The 24,577-nt window shown below is 31.8% G+C and overlaps 1 protein-coding gene across 1 annotated transcript; it reads right to left on the reverse strand.

The window, feature by feature from the left end:
- Positions 1-6,243: 6,243 nt before the first annotated feature.
- Positions 6,244-6,975, reverse strand: LOC110659328 (uncharacterized RING finger protein P32A8.03c-like). The gene has a single exon (XM_021817205.2). The coding sequence runs from the start codon at positions 6,973-6,975 to the stop codon at positions 6,244-6,246; it is 732 nt and encodes a 243-aa protein (XP_021672897.2).
- Between the last annotated feature and the right edge of the window lie 17,602 nt (positions 6,976-24,577).

Genomic DNA, 24,577 nt, shown 5'->3' on the forward strand with positions numbered 1-24,577 from the left:
ATAAACTTAGGCATCGGAACGGTGGTTAACTAACCCACCTAGTACTCTCTTTCTTATCTTGCAAATCCATTACCTAAATTTAACATCCATTACCCATAGAAGAGGAGAACAATATCAAATGAATAGTATTACACTCTCACTCTACTTGGGCATTTCACCTTCATCATCACCATAACCATAAAACTAGAGTACACCCAAAACACCATAAGCACGCAATACCTGCATCCCCCAACCTAAGATTATTCCTTCACCTCCATAGCATCTGAACCAAGCCTACATAGCATCCCTTGGCCCTTTGACACTCAAACCTCACTTGATCCACCTTTATCTGACTCATAGAACATCAAGAACATCTTTCTAACACCCTTTTCCCTCACACACCTGCATGTTTTCATTCTTATTTGCCTATCCAACCTAGCTTCCATAAACCCATTTCACCTTTCACATTCTTCCTCATTAGACCATTGAAGACTTACTTCCTCAATAGTAAAACTCATTTTAATTTTAGAAAACACCTTTGCAGGCTCCTCCTTTTTTATTCTAGACCTTCACATCTCTCTCCATCCACCCACATGACAACTAAATGTACACACCCATATATGTGTTCTCCGTTGCCAAAAAGCCCCCAATGCTCATTTTTTGTTCAAATTATTTTTTTGGTTAATATGAGAGACATGAAGTTTGTTTCTCTTAAATTTCTTTTTGAAAAGTCACTTTTAACCTCTATTCATTTGATGTGTTTCAAGATTGGTATTCTAGATGGTTTTGAGTACGTTCTTGATTGAATAGTAAAGCAATTAGACTTCTTTTGTGTATTAATTTTTCATAGCTGCTATTCGATGTGTGACATTGCATTCATCTCCCTTGTTTGAATTTATTCTATTATGATTTGAATATGAATGCAAGGAGAAATTAATCTCTTTGTTTCTGTAAAATATACTTATAGCACCATAGTTGTTTGTTGTTTTTATGGTTTACTAATGATTATTATCATATCTTGTTATAATATTGCAATAGAACCAGAAAACTGTGCTTTATTAATTTGTTAGAAGCTTATAAAGAATACCCTAAATACATTCTATGTTAAAAAATATGAACACATTGATAGAACTTAGCGAGGTAAAGTCATATGATTTCCCTTGAGAATAGTTCTTTATATTGCTTCTATGTGTTTGGCATGTTGCCTTGAGAATGGTCCTTTGGACTTTATGTATATAAGAGTACACAAATTACTTGGTATACACCTGCCTTTATGTGACTTTTTGCTTCAACTTTGAACTATATTTTTTTTTTCTAGCTGACTCTGCTCCTCTCTTTTAAACTTCATATCTTATTCTCTTATCATTTCTTTTAACTAGATGCATAGCTGAAATTGCATTTTTTTTTTCAATTGTATGTGTAGAGTATGTTCCCTTTTTAGGAACCAAAGTTGTTATAAATTTGATACAGCTTTTATTTATCAAGAATTTGAGACTTGAATTTTGATCTTGATAAAATACAAGTCATAGTTCATAGCTTTCCGTTTCTTTACTTTTTTATAATTTCATTTTATGCTATGAGTTTTTGAGAATAATTATCTTTTAGAGCCCTTAAAGCTAGATGTTTGGATGCCAAAGGGACATGAAAAGGGACTAGTCGATATTTGGCAGTTTCAAACATGAAATGATGACTAATAAGAAAGAAGGCAATAATTAATTTTCTCTTGATTATTATTATTTTTTTGTTGGCCTTTTCTACTCCTCTTTTACAAATGAGAAAAAAAAGGGCTATTTATAAAGTTTTAGAGCCTTAGTTTTAATAGTGGGGATTTAAAGTGTAAAAGTGAAGGGTAGGGATTAAATTAAGACAATTTTGTTTTTTTAATAACTTTCTAAAAGCCCCAAATCGAAGGCCAAGATTTATTCGTACAATTTTTTTTTCCTTCTCTTGAAAAGCCCTTAATCTAAAGTGAAACCCTATAAAATTAATGGCTATGATTAATTGGTACAAATTTTGTTTTTTTATTTTTTTAAAAAATTAAATCTAAAGGCTAAAAAATAAAGCCCAAAAAAATTAATGGCTAGGATTAATTAATATAATTTTTTTTTTCTAAAAAGCCCTAAATCTAAGGCTAAAAATGAAACCTAAAACAATTTATTAGCTAAGATTAATTGGTACAAAATTTACTTTTCTTCTTTTTGAATGCCCTAAATTTATGGGCTAAAAAGTAAAACTCTAAAAAATTAATGGCTAGGATTTATTAGTGCAATATATTTTTTTTTTCCTCTTAAAAAACTCTAAATCTAAAGGTTAAAAAAAAAAAAATCTCAAAACAATGGGTCAAGACTAAATTGAAACAATTCTGCTTTTTTTTTTTTCTTTTATTTTAAGAATACCCAAAATTATTGTTGTTGGCCGTTCAAAGAGAGTATACACCTTAAACCAATTTCTATCAAAATAGACATACCTATTAGATCCTAGTCAAACCACCACCATTCATAACCTAAATCTAATTAATTTATTTTCATATATATATATATATATATATATATATATATATATATATATATATATATATATTATAATTATGATTACCTAAAAATTGTTATTATAGTGCTAGCATTATATATTAATTAATTAAATTTTTGTTCACAGTAATTAATTAGATGGATATTTGCATTATTAAAATTTTTTTTTGAGAAAACAATTATTAATATTTTTTTCTTATCTTTATTTTATTTAGTATTGATGATAGGGTGTGCATAATTCATAAAAATTGATATTATAAAAACTAAAGAAGATTGGTCCCAACTTCTTTTACCATTTAAGACGATTTATTTTTTTTTTTTTATCAATAATTGAATTGAAAATTGTATTAAATTGTATCAAACAAAAGAATGAAGCAAAAATCAATTTTATAAGTATTGTTCATATTTTTTAGATATATTATATAATTTTAATACAATTATATGTTTATGTGTAATTAAATATGTAATAGTACATTTATAATAATAAACTATACACACCCTAATATCATATCTTGTTTCTTTAATTTACCCCATCACAGCTGCAGTGGCTTAGATCATGAGGAAATTGAGCAGAAGTATGAAGTTGTTTATCCTATTTTCTCACTTATATATATAAGAAGGATCAAGTTAAGATGAAGACTAAATCATCGCTGCAAAAGATTTCTTCCCTATAGTTCAAAACAGCCTGGAGAGGGAAGCATTTCCCTTGTCAGAGAGAAAACTTCTCCCCGTTGTTAACCAACGACAAAAAAGAACATCTAAGAAACCTTTCCATCAGTGAAACTTTTCCCTTGTCATTCAAACGAAAGGCTTTTTATGCTTCCAACCTCACGACTCGGACAATTTTCTCTCACCCACAATCTCTACGGTATACCACCTGGTCAACCCAGCTCCACCACCGCTTCACCTGTTTCTCTTTTCAGCAAGGGACCGTTTTCTTTTTGTTGTATTAGTGCTGTAGTTTCAAGCAGTCCTCTGATTTTGTAATCCTATTGGTTGCACTTGGTCTGACATGTTTTTTTGAATTGCTGGACTATTTTATATTCTATTTCTCCAGGTTTTTTCACTTATAATGCATTGTCCTAAGTTGGGTTAACCGAGTTTTAATCGATGGTGCATAATAAATTTGTCTTGGATATTATTATAAATAAATTTTTTCTTATAAAAAAAATTAAAAAAAAAAGTGGCTGGAAGACTAGAGAAGAAGAAAATGACAGCGCAGCAGCATAGAAGTCGCCTATTGCTTATAGTAATAGATAATTCTCATCCTTTGCGAACAAAAAAGGGACAATGGCAGAAGGCTGTAAGACTAATTTCCTACCTAATTAATAAGTAAAGATTTTAGTCTCTGAAATGTGTCTAAGAACTTGCATAATCTGTCAAGAGAAGATCTGGTTTGACAAGCGAGGTTAATGGAAACTGGTATCTAGAAAACTAGTTGAATAAAGTGTTATACTTGTATCAGGGAAATTTAAGGAGAAAGGAAAAGAATTTGACAAAAGCAACTCGATCTTGACGATAACTCAGACTTGACGAATATCATTAGGATGCGAGGAGGGATTGAGAAAAAATGACTTGTATTGTTCAGAGTCCATCGTATATACCTCATGCATAGTCGTATGTAATTGCTTGGCTACACCATACAGTTTAACATTGAGTTCATGAGTTGGCACAATGGTATAATTTATAGACTATATTGATGGGTTATTTACATTAATACTCATCGAACTTATCATTTAATTTATTTTATTCATATTAAATTTAACCAGTTAAAATTAGATCATCTAAATTTTTACATAACACTAACTTCCACTGTAATGTGTTGGCTCAACTATACTTTGTAAACTTATCTCTGCCTATTTAAGGCTTTTCAATGAATGCTTGATCTTTGAGAAAAAGAAATAATAAATGCTGCAGTCTCTCCATTCCATAACTAGCTATTATTACACTCTATACAAACTTTTCCTTAGCAGCAATGGGGGATAACATTAAGAATCTGGTGAACAGACAAAGGATTTGTTTGGCATTGAGATTAGAGGATCAAAATTACTTTCGAAAAAAAAAAATTTTTAAATGTTATCAGAAAAAATGGTTTGAAAAGAAAAAATGTTCTTATGACTAACACTTATTAAATTTAATTTTAAATTATTTTTTAATATTATTTAACTAATATACTTTAAAAAAATATTTTTCTCAATAACAATTTTAACAATAATGTCAAACAGGCTCTAATTCGCACTTCAAGTATATATATCAACTAGACTTGTAGCAACTTCAATTCCTGAAGGGTGCAAAGTTGCTAAGACCTCGTTATGTAACACTAAGGGAGTGTTTGGTTTACCTGTTGGATGATAGCTGATAGACACCCAAATAGGCAAATTATAGTATTTGGCAAACTTAAAAAAATAGAGCTGATAGCTGATGGGCAACTGATATGATACCCATAAGCTGCAATTTGTATCAGATCTATTTTTAGAGCTGTTTCTCATCGGCTGATAGCTGATTTAGTATTGTTTTTTATTTTGACCATATTATCCTTTTTTATTTAACTTGAAAATTAATATTATTAATATTTTTATTTTTTTATTTATAATTTTAACATTTTAATTAACGTATTTCAACTTTGTTAAAATATTTTTTATTAATAACATAAAATATAAAATATTTATTTATATCTAAAAACTTAAAATTAATTATAAAATTTTCTATTAACAATAATAATTATTTTATTATTTTATCTATATTTTTAAAATTATTTAATTATCTTAAAAAATAATTATTTTCTTATTTCAATAATAAAATAAATGATATAATATAAAAGATTAATAATTATATATTTATTTAAATAATATAATATATTAATTTAATAATTATATATTTAATTTAATAATAAAATAGATAATATAATGTAATAAATTTATAATTTTACATTTATTTAAATAATAAAATAAATTATATGATATATATTCTTATTAGTCATTTCACATATCAACAGCAACAACTAAACATAATTTTATCAAACACTTAACATAAAACAATTATCATCAGCTATCAGCTAACAGTACAGTTATTAGCTAACAGCTATCAGTTGTATTCAACAATTAAACCAAACAGGCCCTAAATATTATTTGCCGGCTGCAAATCAGCAAGAATGGCATATATAGTAGACCAGTAGTAGACTCTTCAATGTTGCACCATCAGGTTCCACCCTTTCTTATAGCATTTGCTTAGTTGCTTCAATCGCAACAAATATTTGCATACATATCAATCAATGAAGTCGTATCCTTTTATGCTCCAACAGAGTGTGAAGCCACTTCTCATATCACCATTCAAAAGGTACCTATTTATCATGGAAGTCCAACTAAGCACGCCCTTCCATCCTCCTGTCAAATTCCATTGATCATAGTATTCCAGGAAACCACAATCCTCTCACAATTCATCCAATGTTTCCAGCAAAGATTTATGCGCATAGGTGTGCGAACCAACCATGGACACCCCAGCCTGAGTCTGCCCATGAATTAAACACTCCAACAAATTGAAGCAACGGTAACAATTTATGTATAGTTGTCCAGGAGGCAATATCGTGATTAAAGCATGTCAACAAGCATATTTAGTCAACTAGGATTGCAATCACAAATTCCAATGTCAATTCCATGATCCAACCAACAAACCTTTTTTGTCCCTAGCTTCATTATATATATCTAGGAACAAAAGTTAATTTGTGGTTGATCACTGGTCAGTGGGCATAAGTGCCGCAATAAGGACAGAGTCGGGACTGCTCGGTGGGCATCTGGTAACGACAAAGCGGACAAAGGTGGCTAGACAACAGCCACTTAACAATGCAACCTTCATGATAAAGGTGGGAGCATGGCAGCTCAATCAGATCATCCTCCTCTTCAAGCTCTTCCAAGCAAACAACACAAGTGACTCCAGGCTCATCAGGCCCCTGATGAAACCTTAGTCTTGTTAACCCATCAATGGATGCTTTGGAAGCAGGGATTGTTCCAACGTCTTCCATCAACGGATCGCTAGCATCATCATCATCATCATCATCATAAGCAACTACTTGTTGATGGACCTGTGCTATGTATATGTCGGCGAAAATCGATGCGTCAGTGCCACTACAAGCTCTCCTAACCTCAGAGCCAACTTGATTGACAACGTTTGGTGGGATTTCCATGGCAGTCATGATCTCACATTCAGGTCCTTCTGCCGATTCTCCATAATCACAGGCGGGTACATAGGCAAATCTTTGCTCTCTGGGAACAGACAATTCGGGTAGAAGGACATCAAGCGACCGCTCGTACCGCTGATAGACATCGAACCTGTGGAAAATCAGCGTTATCATTGCCGGTCTGGAAAATCGGTCATTGTCTTGATTTTCCTGCTGAGAACTAAGGGAGACACGGTATCTATAATGGGTTGGATGCGGAATTTCGATTAAAGAAGAAGAGAATAAGGTTGACATTGTTTTTCTTCGGCAGTTGAAGAAATTTGCTGATCGTTTTTCAGTGGAGTGTATATATATAGGAGAGTATTAGGCAGGGGGCGGTCCCTAGTTCAAAATTGATTGGGTTAAGGATTCTAAAATCCTAATACTATCAGGATAGTCGGATAGGACCAATTGATTTTGAAATCCTTATTTGAATTGAGGATTAAAGTTGGCATTTGCTTTTATTACAATTTTTTGAAGATCGGTCTAATATAATTAGGATTTGCATTAAATGACAGTTTTATAATTATTAATTTAAGGTTAATAATTTACTATTATTATACATGGTTGGCTTAAAATAGTAGATTTTACATTAATGTTAGTATATTACTCATAAATATATATTCTTTCAATTCACCAATAACTAATGAGCATCCATTAGAGCTAATCATGGGTTCCTTTTTTGATCTTTCATTAAAGAGTTGTGAGATTTCAAGTTTGAGTCTTCAAATCTCTCCATCTATACATTATTAATTTAAGATTAATAATTTACTCTTATTTTACATGGGTGGCTTTAAATTGTAGATTTTACATTAATGTTGGTATATTACGCATAAATATGCATTCTTACAATTCATCAATAACCAATGAGCATTCATTAGAGCAAATCATGGGTAGCTTTTTTGGTCTTTTGTTAAAGAGTAGAAAGATTTTAAGTTCGAGTCTCCAAATCTCTCCATCTATACATATTTTAAGATTATAGAAAAGACCTTTGCTTGTATAGCCCATCAATTATTACTTAATTTATTGCGTCTCTATTGAATAAAAAAAAATTGATGTTCATTACATTATTTTTTTTTGACATCAAACAAAATATGATATTTAATTTGAAAAGTAAATAAAATGTTCTTGTCATCATATGCTAAAAACTAAGGCTTTTTTTCCAAAAGGGTGAGGTGTAGAAAAAAAAATTATCAAAATGGGGTAACTTTAGAAATATTTACTAAAAGGGGTGAACTGCACTGACATAGAGAAGAAAGAGAGCTGGTCGCTAGTTATACTAATATCCAGCAAATGAAAATTAAAAAAAAAAATTGCTAAAATGGATAAAACAAAGTAGTTGGACGCTACTCTAAAAAGACATCTAAGCTGTTGGATGCTACTTTAAGAAGCATTTAGCTACTTTTTAAAAAAAATAAAATTAATTAATTACTTTAAGGTTCTTAAATTTTTTTGTTAATTACAAAATCTTTCATATATTTTACAAAGCATCCTTAAATATTAGAACTATTGAACTATTTACTAATAAGCCTTTGTATTTTGTAATTAATAAACATATAAGAATTAATTTGTAAAATTAAAAAGTTAATATTTATTGTATACAAAAAATTTAAAAATTATACATAAAATTAATAATTACATAATATAAAAAAATTAAAATATAAATATTATTTATATGCAAAAGAGTATTAATATTTATGTAGCAAATTAATAAAATTAGTATAGTGAATCAATTATATTAAATATTTTATAAATATTTGAAAATTTGTATTATTTAGTATTTATTGGTTTAATAAAATATTAAATTATGATAACTATTATTAATATAAATAAATGAATAAATGAATAAATAATTGCTAAAAAAAATTAATAAAAAAAATAATGTGAAAAAAAAATCAAGTACCACAATTCGATTGCCTTCTTTATACTGTAGGATACAAAATACCGTCTAACTTGTTGTGTCAATCATGTTCTATATAATATTGTACGCACATTAAAATTATGTCTAATTTTTTTATTTTTTTATTCAAATTTTTTTATAATTGCTTTCTTATACTAACTGTTTCAATTTTGTCTATTTACTTAAAATAAAATTAAATCTTAATATATATCAATATAATTAACGTAATTATTTATTTTTTTATATTTTATTATCTAATTATCAACTTTTTCCCTCCCATATAATTAGTTGATTAATAATTGTTAAAGACTATCTATTATAAATTACTGAACAAAATTTTATGTTATTTAATATTAAAACTATATTTAAAATATTTATACATTACTTTTATTATTTTATTTATTTTAATTTTTAATGTCATATTTCATAAATATTAACTTAATATGTGTAAATCATTTCATTTATTTTTAATTAATTTATTTTAACAATTATTTATTCATATTTTTTTATTCATTTATGTTAATAATAATTATCATAATTTAATAATTTATTAAATTAATAAATACTTAATAATATCAATTTTCAAATATTTATAAAATATTTAATATAATTCATTCACTATACTTTACAATAAATATTAATCAACTTTTACATATAAATAATATTTTTATTTTAAATTTTTTATATTCTACAATTATTATTTTTATATCAAATAATTATTTGGCAAACAATTAGACGTTACTGAGGATAGCGTTCAACTGCCTGTTTTGTGCACTTTAGTGATTAATTTTTTTTTAATTTTTTTATTTGTTGGACGCTAATATTATTAGTGACCATCTCTCTCTCTTCTCCACGTTAGCGAAGTTCATCCCCTTTTGGTAGCTCTCTCTCTCTCTCTCTCTTCTTCATGTTAGTGAAGTTCATCCATTTTTGGTAAATATTTCTGAAGTCACCCCTTTTTAGTAATTTTTTTCTACACCATACCCTTTTGGAAAAAAGCCCTAAAAACTAGTTAAAAATAGTTGTAAACAAACCAAACTGTTTGTGGGCTGCTTAAGATTCGGCTTGATAAAAGCTAAACTGAGTTGAACTCAAGCTTGATTTTTAGGCTTATTTAGCTTTGCAATATTCGGCTCATTAAAACTTGTGATTTGGCTCATTTACAAATTCGCAAGCCAGCTCATGAGCAAACTTACGAACAAACTCCATTTGCAAAAATGTTTATATTAAGTATTGTATTTATGAATATTACTATTTTATTTGTAAATGTTCTAAAAATAATATATTATTTAAAAATATGATTAATTAAATATATCAAAATATATTTTGTTAAATATAATTATTTGTAATTTAAATTTAATTTTTATGAAAATTAAGTTATTTTTTATATGAAAGCTTATCAAATCCACGCAGCTTGAACTTTATAACTCTAAAATTAAAACTACTATCTAAATGAGTTAAACTACTCGCAAGCCGCTTGAAACTCAGTTCGATAAAAATTCCGCTTGGCTCAGCTCTTTGAGAGTTCATTTTCTAAACGAAGTAAACTTGAGCTTATTGATATTCAGTTTGAGCTTGAAAATTTTTTGACAAACTAAGTCTAAACCCTTCAAAATTCGGTTCAACTCAATTCATTTACACCCTATGAAGCATGTCCCTTCCGCTGCAAAGTCCAGCATTTTCAAACACATGAGTAAAAGATAATGAGGGAATCCAAGTTTTACACGTTTACATGAGAAAAATGCTTTTACATTTGTAGGAATGTTACAATGAAAAAACCAAAACCGAAAACAACTTATTGGATAGTACTCCCAAAGTTTCGAAAGTTGCTTCACATACCTTAATGAAGATTTAAAGAAAACTCAATCTGCAATTTTATTAGTAAGATCAAACCAGCACTATTTCTTTGATAGCCATGCACTGCATTGTGCCATTATCTTTGACGCCCTGGTAATGGAATCAGTTACGTAAAAATTCTCTATGGCAGCCTTAAATGGAGTAGAACTGATATTCCGAGTGCACTCTGGCTTCAATGAAGCCACAAATGTAGTGGGCTCTCTCACATCCATGCTTAAGAGGTTTGGTGCTACATTTCTGATCCAGGATTAGATGGCCTCAATTGTATCATAAGGCAAGCGCACCCTTGTAACTTCAAAGAGATCCCGAATTATCTTCTAGTCATCCCTGACATCACCAACTATTGGAACTTTTGGCAAAGTCTGTTGCGCACACCCTTCTGTATTTTCGTAGGTCCTCTCTTTTTTAATGAATGCTGTTGCTGGCAAAATGACATTGGCATGATATACCCCATGATCCCCATGGTGCCCTTGATAAACCACAAAGGCATCCTTCGGCAGCTTGTCCAAGTTCACATCATCAGCACCCATCAAATACACAAATTCGGAAGACTCAATGCTATTGCTAGATTCTGGTACAAGTCCAAGGTCAAGGGAAGCCGCTTAGGCAGCATTGAGAAGCAAAACATTGAACCTATTCCAATCTGGGCTCATGATGTTCCCCTTTTTTCATAATGGCCTCGACAGTAGTAAAAATTGCATCCTTGTCTGGCCTATCAATGATTCCAGCACCAATAATGACTGCTGGGTTTTTGGCATTCAAGATTGTCGAGAAAAAGGGATGACAACCCTCGGTAATTTTTGAGGGCCAGTCCCAAGATGCTCACAATCATAATTGAAATCAGTGGGAAGGCCAATATAACCAACCTTAGCATTCGTTGCACGAACTATCTTGTGAATTCTGGCATTTACCATTGCAACTTCTATCCTTGGCTGGAAAATCGTCAAAAATGATGAGATCATGTAAACCATACTCATCTTAAAAAGTATCCTCATATTGTAAGAAAATTATGTACAACTACCCAACCACCCTTCCACTATTGCACTTCAAATTCTCAAACAGAATATACTGCAAAACCAGCCTCATACAAATAGCATACAGATTCCCAATTGAGAGCTAAAAATGAAAAGATAAATAACTATAAATATTAAGAGAAGACAACTAAATTCAACATCTACATACCTAATAAACTCAGTCGCAGGGGAAGGCATTTTGGTTTCATTAGAGTCTCTTCTATACAAGCCCCGCATGAACTTTTAAAGACGTTAAACAGTATATGGATTGGTACCTACAAACTGAGAGCCTTTCAATCAAGATACTCTAGAAGTCAATAATCCTTCGGTATTACAGAGCCCATTAGTGTCTCACAGAGAAAACAGACACAAGAAGACAAGGAACCTGTAAGGTTTGATATATGCTCGGGAGAGCCGCGACAAGAGAACTACCTCCGGGTGGTAGCTATGACACTACAGAAGAAAACAGAGAGTAGTTGTCTTGCCCTGCAGTGGCCTCGCTTATCAACATTAATTCCCTATCCACAACTTTCTCACTTCTCCCAATACGCAAAGACACCTCTCGCCAACAATGCGGCTCCAAACTTTTTTTTATGCTTCTTTGTCTCATAATCGCGAAATCCAACCTGCACAAGATGCCTTGGCTAGCAATTATGGCAGTGGAATTCAAGAAATCTCTCCATCTTCTCCAAGTTTGACAACTCACAATGTTGGAAAGTCTAATTTTGAATTTGAAATGTTGAACAAGACACCTTTTTTTATCCATACTACAACGTCAAATTTGGAAGACTTTGAACAAAGGCAGAACTCTATCGTTTTCACACCTCCAAACATAGATAACCAAATTATCCCAGGTGAGATAACTGACAGGGAATGCATTCTAATTAAGCCTAGCCTACAGCCAATTTGTAGTAGGCCTATAGAAACCTCAAGTCTTGATATTAATGTCCCCTTTTCCCATTTCAAGGTGAATGATACATGCATTTTGCATAGTCATTTAGGTTAAATTTTATGGCCATTTCATTTATTTATTAGTGACTTTTAGCTAATTTTATTAGTTATTTAGATCGTTTTCCATAATTGTAAATTTTTGGGTTAATTTGTAATTTTACTTTATTTTGTAGGTAAAATGGTGTTTTTGAGAGACTAAAAAGAAATTATGCCTATAAGGAGTGATTCCTATAGCTAAAGATATCAAAAATAAAGATTGAAAGTTGAAGAATGCAAAATGGCCGAAATGTGCATAACCTGTTGCACAAGTTGTGCAGTTCTGTATAGGGAAAAGAAGCAAATTCTTAAACCTGCATGACTTATGCAAGTTCACGCCCTGCTTATGCAGCTTAGCGGAAAACTGCATAACTTATGCAGTCTTGCACTTTACTTATGCAACTTCACGGAGGAGACAATCACTTTAATCGAAACTTACATAACCTACTGCATAACTTATGCAGATCCATTCCTTGCCTATGTAGCTTCACGGAGTGGGCCTCTAAACCTGCCGAAATCTACATAAGAGCCTGCATAACTTATGCAGTCCACTTATGCAGTTTTATAGAGGACTCCAAAACTTGAAAAAACTGAGCTTATGCAACATCACGGGAAGCACCTGGAGCCACCAATTTTGTATGGAAACTGCATAAAAAACTTGCACAGCTTGTGCAACTCTTCATAATGAGCTGGCAGAAAGATTCTTTCATATGAACTTCACCTCAAACACACCATTTTAGGGATACTTATCAGAAGGCTATAAATATGTCCTTATCTCATTTCAGAAAAGAGGAGGAAGAGGTGAAGGAGCGGAAGCATGTAAATTGTTAGATTAGAGCATTGAATTTCAAAAATTTCTTCTAGGATTTCATGCATCATGCCACATCCATTATGTGCCTAATTAATTTCAATTCTCAATTGCATATTAAAACACTTCAATATGTATTAGGATCTATGTTTGCCATTTAAGATTTTTGAATTAACAAATTAATTCAATTGAACCCTAGTTTGAAAGAGGAAAATATGCATTAACCTTTTGATGCACTAGTGATGTAATTGCCACTTTTAGGAAGCACTTAGGAACCCTAAATGTTGTCTATCTAGCTTGTCTACACCAAGATCACCAATGGGTAGCCCCCAATCTTGCTTCCCAAGCCTTGCCAACCAATTATAAATTGGGTTTTTGCCTTTAGAGAGGTTGCAGATGTGTATGGGACACTAGAAACAATTTCTAGCAATTTTAATTCAAAGAAATTTGGGCAATTCTCTTTGAATTGATGAGAAAAGATGAAGAGAAGAGAGAGGGCTAAAGGTGGCGGCACCTATAGAAAAATAAGAGAGTGTATTTTATTTTTCTTTCTTTTCCCTTTTATAATTAGGTCATCACTTAAAACTCTTGCCACATGTCATCACTACATTGCATCTTAATTTTAATTGACTTAATCACATTAAGCCAAGTGTCAAAGCTAGACTTAATATTAACTTTGATCATCTAACATGTTTGGAAGACAAATGGCAAACTTATATGGTGCCATATGTCACCATCTCTTGGTGCCACATGTCACCCTGTGAAATGACCAAATTACCCTTATGTTTTAATTTTGAGTTCTCAACCCAAAATCATTATTTCTCTTCTTCTAATCAATTTATATCAAATATAAATAAATTAATTAATATCTATTATTTAATTTCTCATAATTAAATTCATATTTAAACACTTTAAATATAAATTTAACTTGTATTATACATCTAATAACCTAGATTTGGTTTTAAGCCATGCTAAGGATTTTGTAATCTTATTGCAAACCAAACCTATTTAATTAATCAATTAAACTCTTTAATTAATCAATTAAATCACATTTAACTTGGTGATTAACTTGTGTATGCGTGTGACTCACTAGGCTCATCACTAATTGGCAATGAGATATGATATCAACTCTTAATATCATTAGAACTCTTTCTTACCATAAATGATTTCTCTAAATCATTTTAGGCACCTCATAGACCATGGTTAACACCTAGCATAGAATGCCATGGCCACCCAATCAGTAATAAGGAATACCTTAAATGAACCTATAATCATATGTTACCATGTACTAGAATCTCTCTGTTACAAAAATCCCAATTCGAGCTGGAGTCATGGTTTATGTCAAACCCCATTTGCTATGAATATTATGTTCTCTTTTAATTCCAGTTCCTGATTAAATATATTTTCTTATCAGAAACTCTTTTCTGACTAAATCTGTCTGTCATGGCTAGAAACTTTAAACATCAAGAACAATTAAATGAACATAGGATTTTATCCCTATTTACTTAGGATAATAGATTCCATCTTGATCAACACCTACCTTCATATATAACTAGTAGGAGCCAACACATGCCCATATACCCATACACAGTACAAGTACGAAAGCAATATCAAACTCAAACCACCTATATACAAGATAACTGTGTTATCTTAGATCTAAAGATTATATGCACTGATATGATATATGACAATGCATTGATAAGAGTAAACTCCATGTGCTTGTCATATGCGTCACTGGTTCGGCCTACTTATCATGTATAAGTGCCTATTATGTTTGTTATATGTCATGAGACTCACCATTCCATCTTATTTATATCTCATATAAATGCCTTGGGAACAAACATGATTACAATATTTCTGGATAAGTCATGTCCTTATTGTGAAGTATCCTCGATTGTGAACTAATTTATGATACTTTGTGCTACAAATACTGTCATTTATATTCTTAACAACTTAAGAATAGAATTTCTAACAAAATATCAATGGACCTTTTCTATTATACATAAATACATTATGTAAATGGAAAAGTGAAATTGCCTTTATTAATAAAATACGTACAAGATACATACTAAATGATATGCTCTAGGGCATACTACTAACAATCTCCCACTAGCACTAGAGTCATTCATTATAATATCTTAGACCCATCTTCTCAAGATGTCGGTCTAACTGAGCTTGTGACATAGGCTTTGTGAATGAATCACCTGGATTTTCAGCTGATGCTATTTTCTGCATGACTACATCGCCTCGCCCAACTATTTCTTTGATAATGTGGTAGCGCCTTTCTATGTGTTTGGATTTCTGGTGAGACCGAGGTTCCTTAGCCTGTATGATTGCTCTATTATTGTCACAGTAGAGTGGAACTGCTGACTCAATAGAAGGAACTACTACAAGTTCTGTCACAAACTTCTTTATCCAAAAAGCTTCTTTTGCAGCATCTTATATAGTAATATACTCAACCTCTGTAGTGGAATCAGTAGTCGTACTCTGTTTGGAATTCTTCCAACTAACTGCACCTCCATTACAAATGAACACAAACCCAGAGGTAGACTTTCTATCATCAATATCTGATTGGAAATCAGAATCAGTATAACCATCCAATTGCAAGTCACCACCTCCATAAATCAAGAATAAATCCTTAGTTCTTCTTAAGTACTTAAGGATGTTCTTGATAGTTATCCAGTGTTCCAAACCTGGATTGGATTGAAACTTGCTAGTCAAACGAATAGCATGTGTGATATCCGGCCTAGTACACATCATTGCATACATCAAATTTTCAATAGCCGAAGGATATGAAATCCTGGCCATTTTATCTCTTTCTTCAAGTGTCTTTGGAGACATCTCTTTAGAAAGGTGGATACCATGTTTAACTGGTAATAATCTTCTCTTGGAATCAAGCATGTTAAACCTCTTTAACACCCTTTCCAAATATAGACTTTGGGATAAACTAATTATTCTTTTTGCTCTATCTCTATAGATGCGAATTCCAAGAATATAGGTTGCCTCTCCTAAGTCTTTCATGGGGAATGTATTTGACAACCATACCTTTATAGCTGTCAACATACCTATGTCATTACCTATCAACAGATTATCATCGATATATAAGACAAGGAAAGTGATAGCACTATCACTAACCTTCTTATATACACATGGTTCATCCACATTTTTGATAAAATCAAACGACTTAATGGCTTCATCAAAGCAGATGTTCCAACTCCTCAAAGCTTATTTCAACCCATAAATGGATCGCTTTAGCTTGCATATCTTAGAACCATCTTGGGATTCAAAACCCCTAAGTTGTTATATGAAAATGTTTTCTTCAATGTATCCATTGAGAAAAGCTGTTTTGACATCCATCTACCAAATCTCATAATCATAGTATGCAGCTATTGCTAATAGAATCCTAATTAATTTAAGCATGGCAACGGGCGAGAAAGTCTCCTCATAGTCGATTCCTTGCCTTTGGTGAAACCATTTCGCTACAAGCCTTGCTTTATATGTCTCTACCTTTCCATCAGAACCAATTTTCTTCTTAAAAACCCATTTATTCCCTATAGGTACAATACCTTCAGGTGGGTCAACAAGATCCCAAACTTGATTCTTATACATGGAATCAATTTCGGATTTTATAGCTTCAATCCATTTTGAAGAGTCTATATTTGATATAGCTTCTTCATAGGTAAGTGGATCATCTCTATGATCTACTTCTTCATGAGTAAACAACTCTTATTCATCTTCATGAAGAAAACCATATCTCACTGGTGGGTGAGATATCCTGGTTGATTTGCGAGGAATAACTATAGATGTTTCATCAATAGGTGTAGGTTGACTAGATGGATCTATATCCATCTGATTTGTTGGTTGGTCAGAATTCTCCAATTCTAACTCTATTTGTTTTCCTTTGCCTCCTTTTTGAATAAATTGTTGTTCAAGAAATGTGGCATCTCTACTTACCACAACCTTTTATGATGTAGGCAAAAAAAAAAAAATATTATCCAAAACTCTCTTTTGGATATCCAACAAATCGACCATTTTCTGATTTGGTTTCTAATTTATCAGTGTTTAGCTTTTTGATATAAACTGGACAACCCCAAATCTTAACATGCTTAAAACTTGGTTTTCTTCCATGCCATATCTCATAAGGTATGGAAGATACTGATTTTGATGGAATCCTATTTAGAATATACAAAGCTGATTCTAATGCAAATCTCCAAAAAGAGATTGGCATATCAGTATAGCTCATCATACTACGTACCATATCTAATAGGGTACGATTTCTCCTTTCAGCTACACCATTCAGCTGTGGCGTTCTTGGAGTGGTCAGTTAGGAAACAATGCCATGCTTTTTCAAGTATTCATCAAATTTAGTACTCAAGTATTCACCTCCACGGTTTGATCGAAGAGCTTTAGTACTTTTTCCTATTTGATTTTCTACTTCAGATTTAAATTCTTTGAACTTTTCAAAGGATTCATGTTTGTATTTCATCAAATACAAATACCCAAACCTTGATTTATCATAAGTAATGGTAATAAAGTAATGAAAATCGTCTCTAACCATTTCTTTAAATGGACCACATACATCACTATATATTAGCTCCAAAATATTTTCAGCTCTTAGTCCTTGTCCAACAAAGGATGATCTAGTCATTTTTCCCTGAAGGCAAGATTCACAAGTTGGAGTAGGTTCAAAACCCAATGAGGATAAAATCCCCATTTTCTCCAGTTTTGCAATCCTATCTTCTGCAACATGACCTAACCTTAAGTGTCAAATATATTTTGAACTTGAGTTGATTTTCATCATGGCATTGCATTCATTTAGATCGCTTGCATTCAATTTGTGTTTATCATTATTATCCAAATAATAAAGACCATCATGTATATAACCCGAGCCAACATATTTATTTCTAAAATAAATATTGCAAACATCATCTGTGAATTGAAATTCATAGCCATTTCTAGTCAAACTAGATATAGAAATGATGTTCTTAAAAGCATCAGGTACATATAAAATATTATTCAAACACAAAACATGTCCAGACATGTAAAAAGATTTAGATCCTATGGCTAAAGCTTCAACAGTTGAGCCATTGCCAATCCGGAGTCTAACATCTCGAGAACTCAAGCTGCTACTGCTTGCTAGTTCCTGCATATCATAAGAAATGTGAGAACTGGCGCCAGTATCTAAAACCCAAGCTGTAGATGAACTATGAGCATCATTAGCATCTAAATAACAAGATACAGACATACCTTCTGAAGGTGTATCCTTTTTGTCCTTTAAAAAAGTAAGATACTCTGGGCAGTTTCTTTTCCAATACCCATCCTTTTGGCAATGGAAACACTTTCCTTTGCCTCCATCAACTTTGGTCTTCCCTTTCTGTTTTGCTATCTTCTTGGTAGGTCCTGGAACTTGAGGTTTCTTTTTCTTATCGGCCTTCTTCTTATTGGACTTTCCAGCAGAGAAAGATGCAATCAAAGCTACCTCTTTTCTTTATTGCCTGGTATATTCTTTTGGGCAATAACAAGCATGTTAAGTAAACCAGCCAAGGTGTATTCCTACTTAGTAATATGGAAATTTGTCACAAAATTCCCAAATGATTCAGGTAGGGACTGAAGGATCAAATCTGTCTGCAATGGGAAATCCATGTGAAAGTCAAGATGTTCCAGCTGCTCAGTAAGTCGAATCATCTTGTGGACATGATCCCCAACATTCTGTCCCTCAAATATCCTCATGCGGAATAGCTTTCTAGATATCTCATACTTAGCATTCCTGCTGTGCTCACCATACAACTCTTGCAGGTGAAGGAGGATCTCACTTGCATATTGCATATTTTCATGTTACTTCTGTAACTCATTACTCATAGAAGCAAGCATGTAACACTTGGCTCTCATATCATGCTCCTTCCACTTATCCAAAGTATCATGTTCCTCTTGAGTGGCCTCTGGAGGTAAGGGACCAGGAACCTTTGAGTCTAGAATATATCAATACGTTTTAAGTTCAAGACAAGTTTTAAATTTCTTAGCCAATAAGAAAGATTAGGTCCTGTTAACCTATTGTGATCAAGTATGCTCACAAGGATATTGGATGGTGGTGGTTGTTGTGTGCTCATTATTATCAGAAGAATAACTGTAGAAAATAACTAGATTAATTAGAAAATGTATCATGTATTTAACCAAAATGATTATGGTATTTTAATCAAATTGGTCCTCCCACTAACTTAGCGAATCCTAAACTTCCAAAGTAGGAAACAGAAATCCTACTTGGATGGATTTCTAGTGGGTGATTGAATTCTTATAGTCTTATTGATCATCCTCAGGCACATCCATTATTGGAATTACAATAAACTGTAAGTGAGCAACTCCTTGACATCACATGCCATGTGAGGTTCAATCATTTACCTAGCCCCTAATGCTCAAAATCTCAGGCACATCCATTATTGACTTATCTTGCATTAGTTAAGTTGATCCCATTGAGCCAGTAAACATGTAAATAATTTTAATGTCCTCAGGCACATCCATTATTGGCCACCAAACCATTTACATATTTACAACATCTCATGCTTAATAATTATTCTTAAGAAAATCTCTTAAATTAATTGCATCATATGCAAGTATTTAAAATTTCTTAAAATAACTGCCTTAATGGAGGAGGGCCCATGATATAATTATCTTAATTATACCATTTCCAACTTAATCATTTGTTTGGAAGATTTAGTGTTCGGCTTAATTACTATTATGGTCTCACATTGCATATTATCCAATTAGCATGCATATATCATATACTTGCATACATTCTTATACATCTCATGCATACATGGATAAACATATAATATGGTATGATCATGGACTTTCTAAGCTACCAAGAATTGAATCAGGGCATTCCTAGGTGCATTTCATTCATTCATATTACAAGAGTTGTTGAAGGAGTACATAATCAATACTTGATCTTGAATTCCTCCCACTGGTCCCACCAATGCTCTTTACCTCCTTGATCTTCTTGCAATCCAATTACATTGTAATCCTTGTAATGCCAAGGCGAATTTATAAGAACATAGACTTTAAAGTCCTCAAATAAATGAAATTACAACCCAAAATTATTACAACACTTATAATACATGCCATCAAAATAAATTAATTAATTTACAACCAAAAGAAAAATAAAAGAAATAAATCTAATCACATTGGTCTTTTATTATCCATGATCATCCATCATGCATATTAAAATTTAACAACTAAATAAAATATACATCCTAAGAAATTAAATTAAATATCTCATATTCAACTAAAAAATTCAGATTTGAATCTCATTCAATCAAATTTAAAAATTTAGATTTGAATCTCATTCAAACAAATTTAAAAATTCAGATTTGAATCTCATTCAACCAAATTTAAAAATTCAGATTTGAATCTCATTTAAACAAATTAAATTTAAAAACTCTTTCCAAATTTAATACCTTGAAAATAATTTTCAAAATTTAATTATGTGATTATACCTCCTAATTAAACAATTTAATTAGGTATGGGCCTAATTATGGACCTTAAAACCAAGCCCATGCTTCTCATAAACCATGCGCACCATTTGGTGCATTAAAAACATGCCGCCACCTCTTGATGTCCAACCAGCAATGAATCAATCAACAATTGATTAAAACACACAATTAAATCTCATATTAAACAATCTAAATAACAAATATAGTGGCTCTGATACCAATTGAAGGAGCAGAAGCATGTAAATTATTGGATTAGAGCATTGAATTTCAAAAATTTCTTTTAGGGTTTCATGCATCATGCTACATCCATTATGTACCTAATTAATTTCAATACTCAATTGCATATTAAAACACTTTTAATATGTATTAGGATCTATGTTTGCCATTTAAGATTTTTGAATTAACAAATTAATTCAATTGAATCCTAGTTTGAAAGAAGAAAATGTGCACTAACCTTTTGATGCACTAGTGATGTAATTGCCACCTTTAGGAAGCACCTAGGACCCCAAATGTTATCCCTCTAGTTTTTTCACACCAAGATCACCAATGGGCAGCCCCCAATCTTGCTTTCCAAGCCTTGCCAACCAATTATAAATTGGGTTTTTGCCTTTAGAGAGGTTGTAGATGTGTATAGGACACTAGAAACAATTTCTAGCAATTTTAATTCAAAGAAATTTGGGCAATTCTCTTTGAATTGATGAGAAAAGATGAAGAGAAGAGAGAGAGCTAAAGGTGGAGGCACCTATAGAAAAATAAGAGAGTGTATTTTATTTTTCTTTCTTTTCTCTTTTATAATTAGGTCATCACTTAAAACCCTTGCCACATGTCATCACCACATTGCATCTTAATTTTAATTGACTTAATCACATTAAGCCAAGTGTCAAAGCTAGACTTAATCTTGACTTTGATCATCTTACATGATTGGAAGACAAATGGCAAGCTTATATGGTGCCACGTGTCACCATCTCATGGTGCCACGTGTCACCCTGTGAAATGAACAAAATACCCTTATGTTTTAATTTTGAGTTTTAACCCAAAATTATTATTTCTCCTCTTCTAATCAATTTATATCAAATATAAATTAATTAATTAATCTCTATTATTTAATTTCTCATAATTAAATTCATATTTAAATACTTTAAATATAAATTTAACTTTTACTATACATCCAATAATCTAGATTTGATTTCAAGCCATGCTAGGGACTTTGCAATCTTATTGCAAATCAAACCTATTTAATAATCAATTAAACTCTTTAATTAATCAATTAAATCACATTTAACTTGGTGATTAACTTTTGTATGTGTGCGACTCACTAGGCTCATCACTAATTGGCAATGAGATATGATATCAACTCTTAATATCATCAGAACTCTTTCTTACCATAAATGATTTCTCTAAATCATTTTAGGCACCTCATAGACTATGGTTAACACCTAGCATAGCATGCCATGGCCACCCAATCAGTAATAAGGAATACCTTAAATGAACCTATAATCATATGTTACTATGCACTAGAATCTCTCTGTTGCAAAAATCCTAATTCGAGCTGGAGTCATGGTTTATGTCAAACCCTATTTGCTATGAATATTATGTTCTCTTTTAATTCCAGTTCTTGATTAATTAGATTTTCTTGTCAGAAACTCTTTTCTGACTAAATCTGTCAGTCCTGGCCAGGAACTTGAAACATCAAGAATAATTAAATGAACTTAGGATTTTATCCCTATTTACTTAGTGTAACAGATTCCATCTTGATCAACACCTACCTCCATATATAACTAATAGGAGCCAACACATGCCCATATACCCATACACAGTACAAGTATGAAAGCAATATCAAACTCAAACCACCTATGTACAAGATAACTGTGTTATCTTAGGTCTAAAGATTATATGCACTGATATGATATATAACAATGCATTGACAAGAGTAAACTCCATGTGCCTGTCATATGCGTCACTGGTTCGGCCTACTTATCATGTATAAGTGCCTATCATGTTTGTTATATGGCATGGGACTCACCATTCCATCTTATTTATATCTCATATAAATACCTTGGGAACAAACATGATTACAATCTTTCTGGATAAGTCATGTCCTTATTGTGAAGTATCCTCGATTGTGAACCAATTTATGATACTTTGTGCTAGAAATACTATCACTCATATTCTTAATAACTTAAGAATAGAATTTCTAACAAAATATCAATGGACCTTTTCTATTACACATAAATACATTATATAAACGAAAAAGTGAAATTGCCTTTTATTAATAAAACATGTACAAGATACATACTAAATGATATGCTCTAGGGATACTACTAACAAGAGGGAACGAAAAAAGAGCAGCAGCAATGGAAACATCAGAAAACAGAGCAGAGGCATCAATTCTCCATTTCTAAACCAGATTTGGAGTTTTCTTCTTTTCTTCCCTATTTTCTACCTTTCTTGTATTGGATTTCTTAGTTCTTAGCATAGATTCAAGTTTTATTTCCATATTTACTCAGAACTTCTTGTAATTATTATGGATAGTGAGTAGTTTTCATAGATTCTGGAGTTGGGATGTAATATTTGAGATATGTTATGGATTTTGATCGGGTAATCTATATTTTTGGTTTTTATGAGGTTTTATCCATTTCTTGTGTGCTTAATCACATGCTTAGTGTAAGATCCCATTAAGTATTATTCTTAATCTATGGTTGAAGCATCGAAAGGAGAAAACCCTGTGATAGATAATCAAGAAATTGGACTTGATTAACTTAGATCTAGAAATAGACTAAGGATTAAGAGGATTTACAGATTAATTAAGGAACCTAATGGGTCTTGATTAATTTTAACTCCACTAAAGTAGGATTAAGTTAATTAAGGCACTATTTGTCTCACTTGAAAGGGTATTCAAAGGATTTAAGAATTGATCTCCTTGAACCCATAATTTCCATAAGATTGGATAACCAATTTAAAAATCCCAAAATAGCTTGAATATGAATTCCCAAACACCAGGAAGTTGCGGCGAGGACCGTTGACTAGCCCTGGACCGCAGGGAATCCTGAGAAATATTTTTGAGACTTAAATAAACATCTATTGAGGTATAATTGACTTAGAAAATGTCAAAAAAAAATTAGTAAGTCAGTATAAATAAAAACGAAAATTTAAGAAATCGGCAGGTCAAGGATTTAATCGGTACGACTAAAAAATTTGATATGCAAACTGAAAAGGGGCATTTTAGTCATTTGACACCTAGAGTGGACTTTTGACCTAAATGTCCATTAAAAATAAGTAATATTAAAATTTAAAAATCACATGAAAAATGAAATTATGTATATATAAAAATGTAATTAGGGAAAAATTAGAGGTTCTAAGTGGAAATATTAAAACTTGACTATTTAATTAATTAAACTAAGGATGAGTGGAGGTATAAAAGCACTAAGGGACATGTGTATGTCCACTAAGCACTTCATCTTCTCCATGCCGAATTGAGTTCCCTTAAATCCTCCATGGCCGAAATTGTAAAAACTTCCTAACCTCCACCATTTTCAACTCAAACCCCAAAGCTCACTTCACTAATTTTGATCCCCACATCACAAGGAAGAAATTGATGGTAATTTGAAGAGGAATAGGTGAAGATTTAATAATCTTCAAAAAAAGGTAAGTGTCCATTTTCTTCCCTTTCTTAAGTAGAGTTTGTATTAGGGTGGAGATGAGTAATTTGGTAAAGAAATTTTAAGGATTTGATGAGTTATTGAACTATTCAATTTTGGGCAGCCATGGAAGTGGAAGATATTGAGTTATTCTTATATAAATTTCA

The sequence above is a fragment of the Hevea brasiliensis genome, chromosome 17 (assembly GCF_030052815.1).
Source record: "Hevea brasiliensis isolate MT/VB/25A 57/8 chromosome 17, ASM3005281v1, whole genome shotgun sequence".
NCBI lineage: Eukaryota > Viridiplantae > Streptophyta > Magnoliopsida > Malpighiales > Euphorbiaceae > Hevea > Hevea brasiliensis.

Bases quoted from the DNA above. Each gene is read 5' to 3' on its own strand.
- LOC110659328 (XM_021817205.2), bottom strand. From the start codon at position 6,975: ATGTCAACCTTATTCTCTTCTTCTTTAATCGAAATTCCGCATCCAACC.